Source organism: Siphateles boraxobius, unplaced genomic scaffold (assembly GCF_051911475.1).
Source record: "Siphateles boraxobius isolate OS27281-9 unplaced genomic scaffold, OSU_SipBor_1 37, whole genome shotgun sequence".
Classification (NCBI taxonomy): Eukaryota; Metazoa; Chordata; class Actinopteri; order Cypriniformes; family Leuciscidae; genus Siphateles; species Siphateles boraxobius.
In genome coordinates this window covers 4,273,765-4,287,667 of record NW_027508997.1, presented here as the reverse complement: position 1 = coordinate 4,287,667, position 13,903 = coordinate 4,273,765, and the positions used below count along the sequence as shown (strand labels likewise).

The 13,903-nt window shown below is 37.8% G+C and overlaps 1 protein-coding gene across 8 annotated transcripts in view; it reads left to right on the top strand.

Annotated features, from left to right (window-relative positions):
* Positions 1-13,713, top strand: part of marchf8 (membrane-associated ring finger (C3HC4) 8) — a 111,843-nt gene extending 98,130 nt beyond the window's left edge. For 5 of the 8 annotated variants that reach the window (XM_077197148.1, XM_077197150.1, XM_077197151.1 and 2 more), the window contains 5 exons: positions 501-681; positions 4,474-4,609; positions 8,518-8,532; positions 9,208-9,255; positions 10,922-13,713. In XM_077197148.1, the coding sequence (XP_077053263.1) occupies positions 501-681; positions 4,474-4,609; positions 8,518-8,532; positions 9,208-9,255; positions 10,922-11,226 (685 nt within the window). In that variant the 3' untranslated portion in view covers positions 11,227-13,713. The remainder of the gene's footprint in view (positions 1-500; positions 682-4,473; positions 4,610-8,517; positions 8,533-9,207; positions 9,256-10,921) is intronic. The other 3 variants (XM_077197155.1, XM_077197156.1, XM_077197154.1) reach the window with 1 other exon arrangement.
* The last annotated feature ends 190 nt before the right edge of the window (positions 13,714-13,903 follow it).

Genomic DNA, 13,903 nt, shown 5'->3' with positions numbered 1-13,903 from the left:
TTGATTTAAAGTTGAATGGTTGTACGCTTCGATTGGTTCTGTTGATGTATTTGTTGAGAATTACTTTCCATGCATCATTTAGGAAAGATACATTTTAGATTTATGTGTGCAGTGTGGCACTGACATGGTAAATAAAACCGAAACAAGAGTCTTTCATTCCCAGCCACTGACCTCTGTGTTAGTGGTATGTTTATCCTGCAACAGCTTTGGTCCTGTGTCCACTACATAGTCAGTCACTTTATTTTTTTTTTGAGAACAGAGTTATTGTTTTATTCAAGACTTGAACATCTGCACAAATATTAAAATCAGTTGCTGTTGCAGATGCATTACAAGACAACCAGTATTATAGGATTCCGGTGTGTGTGTGTGTGTGTGTGTGTGTGTGTGTGTGTGTGTGTGTGTGTGTGTGTGTGTGTGTGTGGTTGCTCATGTTGCTTTGCAGTGGTTTTAGGAGGATGACTGAGTGTTTCTCCCTCTCTCTCTCTGTAAATAAACTGTAGGATTTGTCACTGTGAGGGAGATGATGAGAGTCCACTGATAACCCCCTGTCACTGCACTGGGAGTTTGCGGTTTGTCCATCAGAGCTGCCTGCAGCAGTGGATCAAGAGCTCAGACACACGCTGCTGCGAGCTCTGCAAGTATGACTTCATCATGGAGACCAAGCTCAAGCCACTCCGCAAGGTAATGTCACAGACATTTACATATATATATATGCAAAAATGTATGGATTATGCACCTGCTCATACTGAACATACACAACATTACAGACTCTACCAACTGACAAACATGCTATGAAACGCCTTTATATGGGGTAACACTTTACAATAAGGTCGCATTAGTTAATCTCAAACCTCCGGGGAATCACCTGTTTCAAAAACAAAAAAAAGCTGAACAGAGGAGAGTCAGCTGGCAAAAAGAGAATGCGACAGAGCTTGTGATAAAACAAGAATCAACATTGGCTTGCCTTTAAAAATCAGTTATATCAGAATTGCAGCTTTTGACCATATCAGTGTTTCCAGTTAGTCAAAACAACAGCATATAATATTGCACTTACATGCTCAGATGACACCATAGATTTTCATGTGTAACAGGTGCAGGTAACAATATACATGCAGTTTTGTATTTTACTGCTGGTTACCTTTAATGTGTGTTATCATTAGTTCATTAAAAATAGAACTGCAAATTTTTAGTTCAGATGGATGGATGGATGGACTATATTTTAGATAGACTGAACTATCTATTGAATAATTCAGTTGAATTCCTATGGAGAAAATGATAGGAACAAAAATAATTTGGAAACTGCAGTCACTGTGTAGCCCCTTTCACATAGCGCGTTGATCCCAGGAAATTGCCAGAACGCCTTCTGTGTGAACGCAAACACGACCCGGGATTGATGCCGGGATCGATCCCGGGTTGGGGACCTAGTAACATTGCCGGGATCAGTCCCGGAACGCGAGCTGTGTGAACAAAAGCCGTAATCAATGCCGTGTCTTAATGATGACGCTGAAGTGAAGTGAAAACAGGCTAGTGAAGCGGTCCGTAATGCGCTAGTGTAGCAATGTCCGGGGAAGAAGGAGGCGGGAACCGGCAAACAATCAAAATATACTTTATTTAAAATAAAACAAACAAACCAAAATACCGCCAGCAGCCCCTCGTGGACGACTGCTGGCTAAAATAAAATACAAAAACAAAACACAACTAAAATACAGGCCTGTTCCTCTCTCGATCATCAACGTCGTCGCTCCTCCTTTATGCGTCCGCTCCTCCGTGAGAGATGCGAGACCGGTGTGCTTCACAGGTGCTGCTCATTAGCAATCCCACCTCGCGCCGTTCTCTCACGTCCCTCGGCCGTCCTGTTCGCCACAGCTAGTTTATGATCGAATCAGAGAAAAAAATGCACAAGCGTGGTTCCTCCAGAGAGAAATCGCAGCTCATAAGCAAACTATAGACGCTGCTGAGAGATTACGTCACATCGATGTCACGTGTCTTTACGGGATTTTTACGGGTTGTGTGTGAACCGGTGATTCCGGAAAATCACTGGCAGTGTGAATGAACCAAAATCAAACGAAACCGGGTCAAATCCCGGGTCACTTTATCCGTGTATTTTCCGGAATCTCTGCGTGAAAGGGGCTATTGTGAATGATGCTGTTGCTGCTTGTCAACCGTAAATAGCCTGAAGATAGGTTAATATAGGTGCTTGATGTAAGGAGTGTTCATTCTGGGTATTAAAAGTGTTATCTTTGATCACATTGTTGCATAAAAACAGTAACACCACTCAAAGCCATGCATTACGAAGTAATGAGCCACAAGTGACTTTAATTTTTACCGCAAGTGTTATAAACCCTATTAGGTCTAGGGGAACTGGGTTGCAACATTTGACACAATTAAAACGCTGTACATGTACTGGGAGGCAATCAAGCAACAAGAATTTAACTAAGGTATTTTAAGGGTACTCTTGTAGGTACCCTTTAAGGATTATTGTTTATGCAGATACAATAGCTCTTCAGTGTAGATGAGAACCAACCTGTCCTTTGAGATAATTGAAAACAAGTAAGTCTGAAACCTGCAGGAGGTTTTTATACTTAATTGTTATAATGAATAGTTTTTGAGTGGCATGACCTTGATGAAAGTCCAGCCACTTCAGTGTTCAGTCTTTGTCCATTGCTTCCTCTTTTAATTAAATTTCTGATGCTGTGTGTCTCAAATGGGGCTTAAAATAGGACATCTGTAGGACAGCCTTTGTGTCACCATAGAGATTGTGCTTAAGCAGACATACGAGAGAGAGAGAGAGAGAGAGAGAGAGAGAGAGAGAGAGAGAGAGAGAGAGAGAGAGAGAGAGAGACGCAAACCCAGCTGACCATTAACCAGCACATTCTGCTGGTTGGATTCATTTCACTGTTTGTTTTTTATCACTGACTGTCAATTGACATTTGAGCCATTGTTCTGTTCAATAGATTATGAATGTGATTATGTTGGCAGGTGTTATTGTTGACAAATGAACAGAGCATATCAACGTCAGCATCCTTCCAGAAGAAATCTCAATTAGAATTAAATGTGAATGATCACAACCATAGACACTGAGGGAGAAACATCCCCCAAGTATTCAGATTATTAATTTACTGATGTGGGGCTTTTACAATGGTTGATTTGTTAAATAAGTACTTTTGGTACAACTTAATCCTCAGTACTTGGTTAAATCGTTGCTCGTGTCCCATTTAGTTGTTCCTGGGTCTGTGCATCAGGTGCAGTGTTGTAGACGAAATAAGAAATGTTGAACATTCCATCCGTTCTCTGTTTGAAAAACTCCCAAGGTATGTCAACATTGTAAACATGCTGTCTGCTCTTTTAATAGAGTCTCCTGTTTTATAACATAATTTTATGAAATGTTTTATGGCTGTGTAAACAAAAACTGACATGCTTATATAACCATACAAAAACTGACAAGCTTATATAATCATTTGCCATTGACTAGAACATGGCCAAAAGTGTATGCACAGCAAAGCACCACATCCATATGTGCTTGAAAGCATTTCATTTCAAAACCATAGTATGTTATTAAAATGTTTCTATTAAAAACAACAGCAAAATAAATTTATACTGTGGCACAGATGTATTATTTTTTTCAGCAATCACAAACAATACAGTCAAGATTATTATACAGTTATTACTACAGTTCATCGCTGAGGTTTGCTCGCAGATTTGTCACAGCAAACAGCGCAAACGGCCGTGTGAAAGAAATCAAACTGGCTATATAACACTTCCTATTGAGCAAAATATTACAGTGATCACTAAAATTTCACAGAGATCACCAAACTCCAGCATACATGATTTCCGGTGTTTTCAGGTTATCAGCAGAGAGAATGCGTGCACATGGTTGGGAAGATAAAGTAAAGCACTGGACAGAAAATGTATCCATTTAAGATTAAAGCTCTGTTTGAGGGATTTAAACACTTGACATCTGGCAACCAGGCTTGTTAAAAATACAGGATATCACAAATGTCAAATCAAATTAAAACAGGATAAATAACCAGCGGGCAAATATCGCAGACAATTATGCTTAATTGAGAGAAGCAGAAATCGTGATCACTATTAAAATATGATTTATCATGCAGCCCTAACTGTGTAGTATATTTGGCTTTTTAATTGGATTAAATGTGTACTACAGATTAAATAAACACAAATGAATTGATTATTCTTTGTTAATATAATGCTTTTCTGGTAAATGTGGAGATTTGAAATGGATTCTGGCTCATAGCTTGACATGGAGACCTTCACTGAGTGGCTAAAATGGAGTCCAGAGATCACTCTCACTAACACACATGAAATATTTACTGAGCAGAAAGGCCAGGTCACTGATTTTGTTTGTACTGCACTCTGAAGAATATAGACTATTATATTGATTATAGTCATCAAAGTCCTTCTTTTACAACAACAATTAAAGATTAAATGTCTTTTTATTTTCTCTGTCTGCAGTGGGAGAAGCTTCAGATGACCGCCAGCGAGAGGAGGAAGATCATGTGCTCGGTCACTTTTCACGTCATCGCCATCACATGTGTCGTCTGGTCGCTCTACGTCCTCATTGACCGCACGGCAGAGGAAATCAAACTAGGTTAGCCACGCCCACCCTTCACCAGCCAATTAAACGCTACTGTACCTCCCACTTCCTCATCCAGCACCGTCTGCCTGCTTCCCCCCTCCGTACCATACAGCTGTCCTCTCGTTCCCCCCGGATTGTTCTGTTGCTTATGGAACAATCACATTCCTCTGACTGACAGCTACTTGTACTCAGTGATGCATATCTTGATGTATTCATTACCTATATGCAGATGGCTTATCCGTTCTTTGAGATACGGGTAACTTAATATGGGTGTCTCGTTTTTAATTATGTGTGAGCTGGTGCGCTCATAGTCTCATTCTCAGATGGCACATTTACAGCTAGAGCACAATTCTTTTACTGATCGTCTAATACAGCGTTTCCCTGGGGTGCCTTCTGGCGAGAGCAGGGGTGCCGTGTAAAAACTCCATTAAACATTTTTAAATTGCTAAAATGTGTAAAAAAATAATAATAAATGTATCATCAATCTCGCATCGTCGGAAGCGTCTAATAACAACAAATAATGCACACAAATTTATAATAAAAAATGCAAATCATAAGTTTTCTGCGTTCGTTGAATTGCGGGGTTCCGCATGATTTCATTCTCGTGCTTCATTCCCAGCGTCCACACATAAAGCTGCCTCTTTTTCATGGCTTGTTGCGCTTACGGTCAAATACACACGAAACATTGTCACAACGTCCGTCTTGCCGCATATTCATAAAACACATCGGTTATGTCCGTGCTGCTGTCAACGGTAACGCGTGCGATTAATGTTTTTCAGTTTTACGTGTTAAAAAATATTTAAACACAATTAACGCAGCATCCGTTTTTTTCTGTCATCCTTTGGCTAGCCTTACATTATATAATTACATTCTTATTCATGCAAATGCTTTTAAACCATGCAACCGCGAAAAGACAAAAGAGAACTCGCTGTCTGTGAATGTCCTGCTGACACAGGACGACGCGCATCGCGTGCCAGAATCGACTTCTCTTTCGTGCTTGAACGAATAATAACACACAGTTATGCCAAAATGTCCGTTTTGTTGAGTATCCTCATGAGAGCAGTCTTAAATTAGTTAAAATCTTAAATTAGAGTTGTGAGAAGATGGGATGCGTGTGAGATAAACAAGTGCAGCAGTGACAACAGAATCAAAGAACAGGTAACAGAGAAAATTACTCACTGCTCTTGACTAAAGAACGCTTGTAGCTTTAATAAGGATTCATCTATATTTAATTTATTATTTATGCAGTGAAGACTGTAAAGTGTTTGATAACTTTATTCAATTTCTGTGTATTTCCTGACATCAGTAGCAGTATTGGTATCAGTGATACTGGGCTTCATTCATAAAAAAGATGCCATTAAACAATTATTTAAAATATACTGTCTTTATGTTGTTTATAGATTAATTTGGAGATTAACTGTGAAATTATTACATTATAAAATATATTAAAAACAAGCTATCTTGTGCAATTATAACAAAATTATCCCAATATAAAAACACAAATAGGCCTACACTGAGTGAGCAAACATTTAGGTGAGATTTGCAATGGTTATTGAGCAATGTTTTGCCGAATTATGAATAAAAGCCTTATTAAATATGTCATCATGTAAAGTGATCTCTGGAGAAGAAATTAATGATTTCCTAGACTTTATATGGATGGACCAAAAAAATTGATAATATTAAAAAATATCTATATGACAGTAGGCCTATATACGGCAGTTATTCCCTGTGGTATTGAAAATCAATACATTTCAAGGTATAGTATCAAAGTAGTATCGTGACAACACTAGTGTAGGGTGCCACAAATTTTTTTACATTTTCAAAGGGTGCCTCGACTGAAAAAAGTTTGGGAAACACTGGTCTAATACATATTAGGGGCTGCTTACACGACACAGTTTTCAACTAAAAATGGAAAAAAAATTATGCGTTTTGGCCATTCATTTACACGACAACAGCGTTTTGGGGGCCTGAAAACGCAAACTTTTGAAAACGGGTTTTAAAGTGCAAGTTTTTGAAAATGATACCGTTATTATCTCTGTGTAAACTACAAAAACGTGAATTTGTCAAAGTGACATCACTGGCCTGGCAGCAGAATACAGCGCTTTTAATCGTTTTCACGTATCCGTGTGAATGGGGATAGTTTTGACAACGTTGTCGTCTGTATGCGAAAAAATGCAAAGGAAAAACTTTTCTGTTTTTAATACATTGATGTCATGTAAACATACCCTCAGACACACAACTGGAAAACTCTAATCTGATTGGCTGATTTTACGAAACTTCCGATCTATACTTCCCCACTATATAGTATTTTAAGAGCAATACATTAAATACATCTGAATATGCAGTTGATGAACAATACACAGATAATCTACACTTTACTATCAAATTAGACTACAGAAAAGTTACAAATAAAGGTACAAAATTAAAAGCACAACTTTTTTTCAAGTTTAAGTGCTAAACGTACCAAGAAAGTTGTTCTTTGTAGTTAACAAAACTGGTTATACATCGTAGGTTAAAGAACACACAGTAAGGGTCAAAGGATAAAGCCAATATGGTAGATGTAGTTTGTTCGGGTAGAATTTTATACTCTATACCTACATAATAAAAAACGTACTTCTTCAGAAGTTCTAATACAGTGTATATTATTTTAGTAATTGGTCTTTTATTTTGATACAGTCTCAGATTTAACTGCTGCTAAAGGACCAGACACCAAACCGACATCAAAGACGTATCGGTGATAAAAGTCGACTTTGGTGTCGTTTGCGTTTGGGCCAAAAAGTTGCGCTTGAACACATTGCACAGACTACAGCAAATGAGCAACTAGCATGTGCATTATGCGGCTGTGTGAGAGGAAAATACTCTTCATACCAGCAGATGGCAGTAGTCCGTATTCTGCATTCTAAAATTTAGAGAAATTTAGAAGAGCTAGGACTGCGGATATTTAAAACAAAACCTGAACAGCCAGTCAACATGATCAATCAGCCAAAATGGTGATGATAGGGGTTGTTTTTCAATTGTAAAGATAACTTTAATGAGATAACTATATTAGCTTTCACACCAATGGGTAATAATGTTCTGTATTTTATAAGTACGTGCGGCAATTATGTTGTTTGCCACTTGAAATGCTTGAGATCTTTAAAGTTTGGCTGTGAATGTTTTTAGCATTCTCCAGCTGGAAAAAAAAAACTTTCTGAAACTGATTACAGATATTCTATCTCGATGTTGTTATAGTTGTGGCATAGACTTACCTATTCTCATAGAATTAGAATGATTATTAAAACTTTATATTTATAATTATAATTCTTGATGCGAACTGGCCTTAAGCTACATGGGAGACTAGTACACTAATAATAGAGTAGATTTACTCCCACGTCATCTCTCAAACTCCACTGAATCGATACCATTAGGGAGCTGTGGAGCGCAGGGACCGGATGTCTTCGGAGAATATGACTGCAATTGATTTTATTTCCATATTGAATTTGAGCTGGGATGCAAGTGTATGATTGACTAATCCTTTTACCGCACTCAGGGTGAGTTTTGACTCTGACCTCGACCCGTACGATGATGGGTGTCTGCCAGCGGGCACTTTACTGATTTGCTCCCAACATTAAGAGCCCATTCACACGCGCCTCATTGTACAAGAACTGTAGCTTCAAGGGGATCTTTGATCACTGTTACCATGGTTACACCATTGACTTTTCTTCATCATGCATGGTAAGGCTTGAGCAGAGTCAAGAGGCAGCGCATGCGCACACCTGAATGTTTCCACATTTCATTCCTCATCTCTTTTACCATTCGAAACCACCAGTTATCTTAAGATATGATTCCCACCCGCCTCCACCCCTGACCCTCCACCCTCTATCAGTGGCTTCACCTTTTGCCAATAGTGAAATAGTAACAAACTCTTTTTAACCATGCAGCGGGGAGAATACCAGGTAAACGCTTTTACATTTACCATTCTTTCCTCCTAACCCTTTCCTCTAACTGTAATTATTTCTTTGAAGGTTCCTCTCTCCCTCCCCCAGCTACATCAGCCATCTCTAGCACGAATGCTAGTCGCAGCCTGAATGAAGGCAATAATGCTTCACAGCGAGAACGCGCTCCGAACGCAGTGTGCACGGCTGCCTCAAACTGTCAGTTGCGAATATGCTGGACAAAGGCAATTTCAGGCTTCATGACCACTTATCACAGCCTGACCTCTTTTTTTTCTTAAATCTATTTTCTGGATAATATTCAGGCACAGAGAAATTAGAGAAAGCAATTGCGCATGACTTTGGAGGTAATGCGTCGAATAAAGAGGCGAGCGCTGCATTTGGATGGACTGTGGCGTATTTTTATCGAATTCGAAACTGACATAAATCTCTATCGATCTACTCTCCTCTGATATTGCTCAGGCAAATGTGTAGTTGTCAGTGTAATGAATGTGATGGACCAATCAAACTGGTCCTTTCTATATAATTAGGTTTTTTAATACACAAGATGTTGATTTTGAAAAGGCCACTTCTATATCAGTAGAAAAGCGAGCAGGTTGGCAGAAATGCTAAAGACTGTCCCGTAATGGCGGCACTAACCTCATCTTTTTCCCCCTTTGCCTTTGATAATCATGTCAGGTGGACTAAAGCTGCACCCCGGCCTGACTTACGGAGCCTCCGAAAGCAGTACAGTATTCCTTGTCCAAGGCCTTGTGCTTGAACAGACCGTAGCATTTAGTGATGTACTGTAGCACATGGCAATTCCCTCACACTTGATCTTTCCTGACATTTTAAATGAAACGCTTAATTCCAGAGAGGAAAGCAACTGTAAACAACTCAAAGGTTGGCGGAATTTATTTCCACTGAAGGTGGACTGAGAAACACCTGAAATGTCTTTGCTCCTCGTCTCACTTTCTCAGACATTTCTAATGATTTTGGTAAAGTGGTCAAGGGTGAAAATGCTGTATTTGCATTCTGAATCATAGCCCTGTGTCCATTTCTGGCTCTTTAGAAGCTTGGGTGGGATATCATGACTCCCAGCCGCCTGTCTTTGCATCCCTGCTCCTGTGTTTGCCCCAGTGTTGTGCTTGACGCATATTTTAGATCTTGTGTTGTAATCCAGAATCACTTCATATGCACATAGAGTTTATACAATATTGCTGTAGGGTAATGTATTACTGCAATCTTGCGTTAGGATTGCTGCATATGGGTCAATGACATGAGGATCTTTTTTTCTTTGTTTCTTTTTTTTTGTTTTTTTGTCCAGGACAGGTTTTTTAATTTATTCAGAAATACATTAAAAATGCAATTTATACATACAACCACCTGAATACACCTCTTCTATGATGTGGACTTTTTAAAAAAACATTTAAAAATGTTGAATGTTAAATGTTAACATTTTTGGGGGGAAATTTGAAAAAGGAACGTCCTGAAATATTGAAGTAATAGCCTCATTAAAAGAATTAAAGTCTTGAAAAGAAACATTAAAGTAAAATAAAGGTAGTTTGACAAAATAACTTTATTTATAGGAAAGAAAAAAGTTTCAACAAAACTGCTTATTAATATTTAAAAAAACCTTTTGTCAACCAAATCAAAGTCATCTGGTGTGACACAACAAAATGAATGTGGTGTAATTAACATGCAGAAAAAAAACATAAAACAGGAAATTATATTGTAGAGGAATGCGTCGAGGCAAGAAAGTTCCTTAAAATATCCGATAATATGATTTTTTTATGACAAGGCAAGGTTTTAAAAAAATCTGGTGTGGCTCTTAACGACAAAAAACTGAATGATATTTATGATTAATTCATAATATTTGTAAATATATACTTTAATATTTATTGAAAACATTAGAAAAACAAGGTTTAAGATGTAAACATTCAGATGTATTCGATGGATTGATGGATAAATCCAGATGGATAGATACTAAAAATAAAATGTAATTAAATGTATTCCTGAATTTGTTTTTGTATTACTTTTCTCTGCATTTATTTTAAACGTATTTATTTTTATGTGTTAATTTTTATTTTATTTGTATTTATGCATAGAATTATATACATTTTTAATTTTTACTTGACAGATACACCAAATGTCTTTTAATAATTAAAACATTATAAGCTTTTTAAAAATAACATGAAATCAACATAAGCACATAAAGTGCACATTTCTAAGAATTGAAATAAAAGAAATGTTCTTAGTTATCATGGACCCTCTTATTTGTCATTGACCCATATGTTTGATCCTCGTAATGTAAACGGATATTCATGTCACAATGGAAAATAAGCATTGTAATGTGTGCGACATACTTACAGCGATTTACTTTGATTGTTTCTCCCTTTCGTTTATCGTACAGGACTATTGGAATGGCCTTTTTGGACCAAGCTGGTGGTGGTGGCCATTGGCTTCACTGGCGGACTGGTGTTCATGTATGTGCAATGCAAGGTCTACATTCAGTTGTGGAAGAGACTCAAGGCCTACAACAGAGTAATATATGTGCAGAACCGCCCAGAGACCTGTAAAAAGAATGTTTTTGATAAGCCCTCTCTTCTGGAGCCCAACTTGGAGAATAAAGAGGCGCTCGGGCCGGCGCAGTCGGACACAAACTCTTCCCAGTACACAGAGACAGAGGACTACAGTATGGAGATCCTGCACGTGTGATCGCTCTTGGCCCACATATACCCTCCCCAACCTCCCTAGAGGACCGGCTGGGGCGTCGCATGCCCCGGGACACGTGGATGCCACACAGCACTGGGCAAGAGGACTGAGACTGGACTTGTTTTGTCGTTTAGATGTTATTTTCTCTTCGTACGTTTGTCCGATCTGTTCCTGTAAGTTGTTGGCTAACCATAATGAATCAGTGTGCGCTAGATCTCGGATCATTCCAACCACTGCCATTGTACTGCTGTCGTACAAGAGGTGAAATCCACCGTTCGAGCTGTGTGTGTGTGGACGTGTCTCCGCTGGTTCTGATGGAGTCGATGCATATAAGCACTTTTTATTTCCCTGTCCTAAAGACCCCTGTTTTAATAATATATTCAGTTACTTTCTACCTGGATAAGACATTAAAACAAACTTGAAGTTTTGTGGGCGACATCTCACATTTTATAGGTGCATTTGTATCTCCACAGACCCCCTCGGATGGAACAAAAAAAGGAATCTGAGGGAACATTTATGTACTGTTATGTATCTTCTTTAGAAAACTGTTTCAACATTCTGAATTTAGTCTTTGTGAAATGTACATTGTGACATAGGCTTTATTTTATATCAGCTGATAACTAAATAATCTGGATCATCTAATTACAATATTTATCCGATCAAGGGCTAGATTTACTAAAGTGTGATGCTACGGTTCTTAGCATGTGCAAAAATGATACCATACGGTGACTAGTCACTGGCTATGCTGCTGTTTTTTGCATTTGCTGAAGACGAGTACATTAGTGAAAGACTTTAGTAAATCAGGCCTTAAAGTGTTACAAGTTAAATAAATCCAAGTTTTCCGATTATTTAATTTCTCTTTTCTTTCACCAAAAGGATTAACAAAGATCTGTCCGCTTCTGGCATTCCTGCACCTCTTCTGAGTTTATTTTTAACTATAACTTGAATAACAGAAATGGTGTTTTAGCAATGACGACATGAACTACTTAGCAGGACTATTAAAACCTTCTGCTTGTTTTGGTTTTAAAAACAATCATAGCAAATTTCCCATAGATGTAATTTCAGGTTATATTTATTCTGAATATTGTATAGCTTTTCAATGGCTTTAAATGTTGGAAAATAGCCATGTTAGTTTTGGCCTTCATTCTAACATAATATAACATATAACATTTTTTTAACGACCTGAACACACGACTTTGATTGACGTCCCTGGCAGTGATCATGTACATGGGCTATGCTTCTTATAAACTCTATTGGGAATGAATAATTTCATGATCTGATATGTTCAGAAGGTATAGGATACTTCTGCCATCTAGAGCTACTGCACAGACAATGCACATCGTTTTTTTTTTTACCTGTTCTGACTGGCTTTGTGCCGTTTGACCAATAAAATATGCTCAATGTTCACAGTGCTCATTGCATAGCTTTTGCATTCCTTATCAAGTCTATCTTTTTGTGAAGCTTGTCTTCTTAAGTCGGGTCTGTATGTGTGCGACCAAGCATAATGTCACAATGTATGCACTACAACAATGAATTAATCCAACTCTGTCAGCTCTCATTTTGTTGGAGATATGTGAAAATACATGGAATAAAACTACTGTCGTTGGGCTCGGCACTTCAATGGTTTGCCAGGCCTCATATAAATCCTTACCATCTCGAATTAAATCCCCATGGCTGCAGAGATATTTGACATTTTCTCAAGATTCAGTGAAAACAAGTTTTGATTCTTTGATAGCATATTTGTAAAACAATGGGAGCTGGCTCCTTTTACTAGCTAGGTGTTACTAGGTCTTTTTAGCACTGCACTGCATCATATTTTGATGGACTTGTTTTAAGGCGCAGTCATTTTTCGTTTTGTTTCATGGTTCTTCATAGAAGTGTTAAGTGCATCAAACTGCAGTGCATTACTACTGAATTGGCTTGAACATGAAAAACATGACTGTTTCTTGCATCTCCTTGTAATTTTTCTCTAGTAGTAAATAGTTTCTCTAAGCATTTTTAAGGATAAAAAAATAAAATAAAAACCAAATAAAGGAAATGTAGAATTTTTCACCAGCCTTGTGTTGTATAAGATGTTTTTTGTTTTTTTTGTTTTGTTTTTTAAATGACTGTAATAACAGTGATTAAAGGTCTGAAAACTGCCTGGATATGTTGAAAATTATTTCCCATAGGAAAATTCAATGAAATTCTCATTTATACGTGTCGTCAAGGCCTTTTATAAACACTGTGTCAAATAGATAACATCAGTGGATTTGATCAATTTCACTTTGTGGCTTTCTCAGTGGATAAATACTGGTTTTGTGAAACTGTAAAGGCTTTAAATGATTTACATGTATAGTTTTGTATTTTACATGGATGTTTCTCTTTTTTTCTCCTCAGTATTATCATCTTTATTCGGATGATTTTAGTTCCTTCGCTGAGATATGAGGGACTACATTTGCAGTGTTTTTAAGGGAGACTGAGTGGAGCAATAAAAGAAATCTTAAATTAGCCAGTGTCAAACTACACAGTTTATTTGTCACTGACTCGTGCGTTTTGTTTTCTCTGCTGTGAGATCTCAAGTTCTTACCTAATTTTATAATTACATTGACATATGCTAATTTAAGTTAATTGTCATAACAGGGCCAAAGTCCTTTTTTTTGCCAGCAATTTAAGAAATTGAATATGAAGCATTAAATTA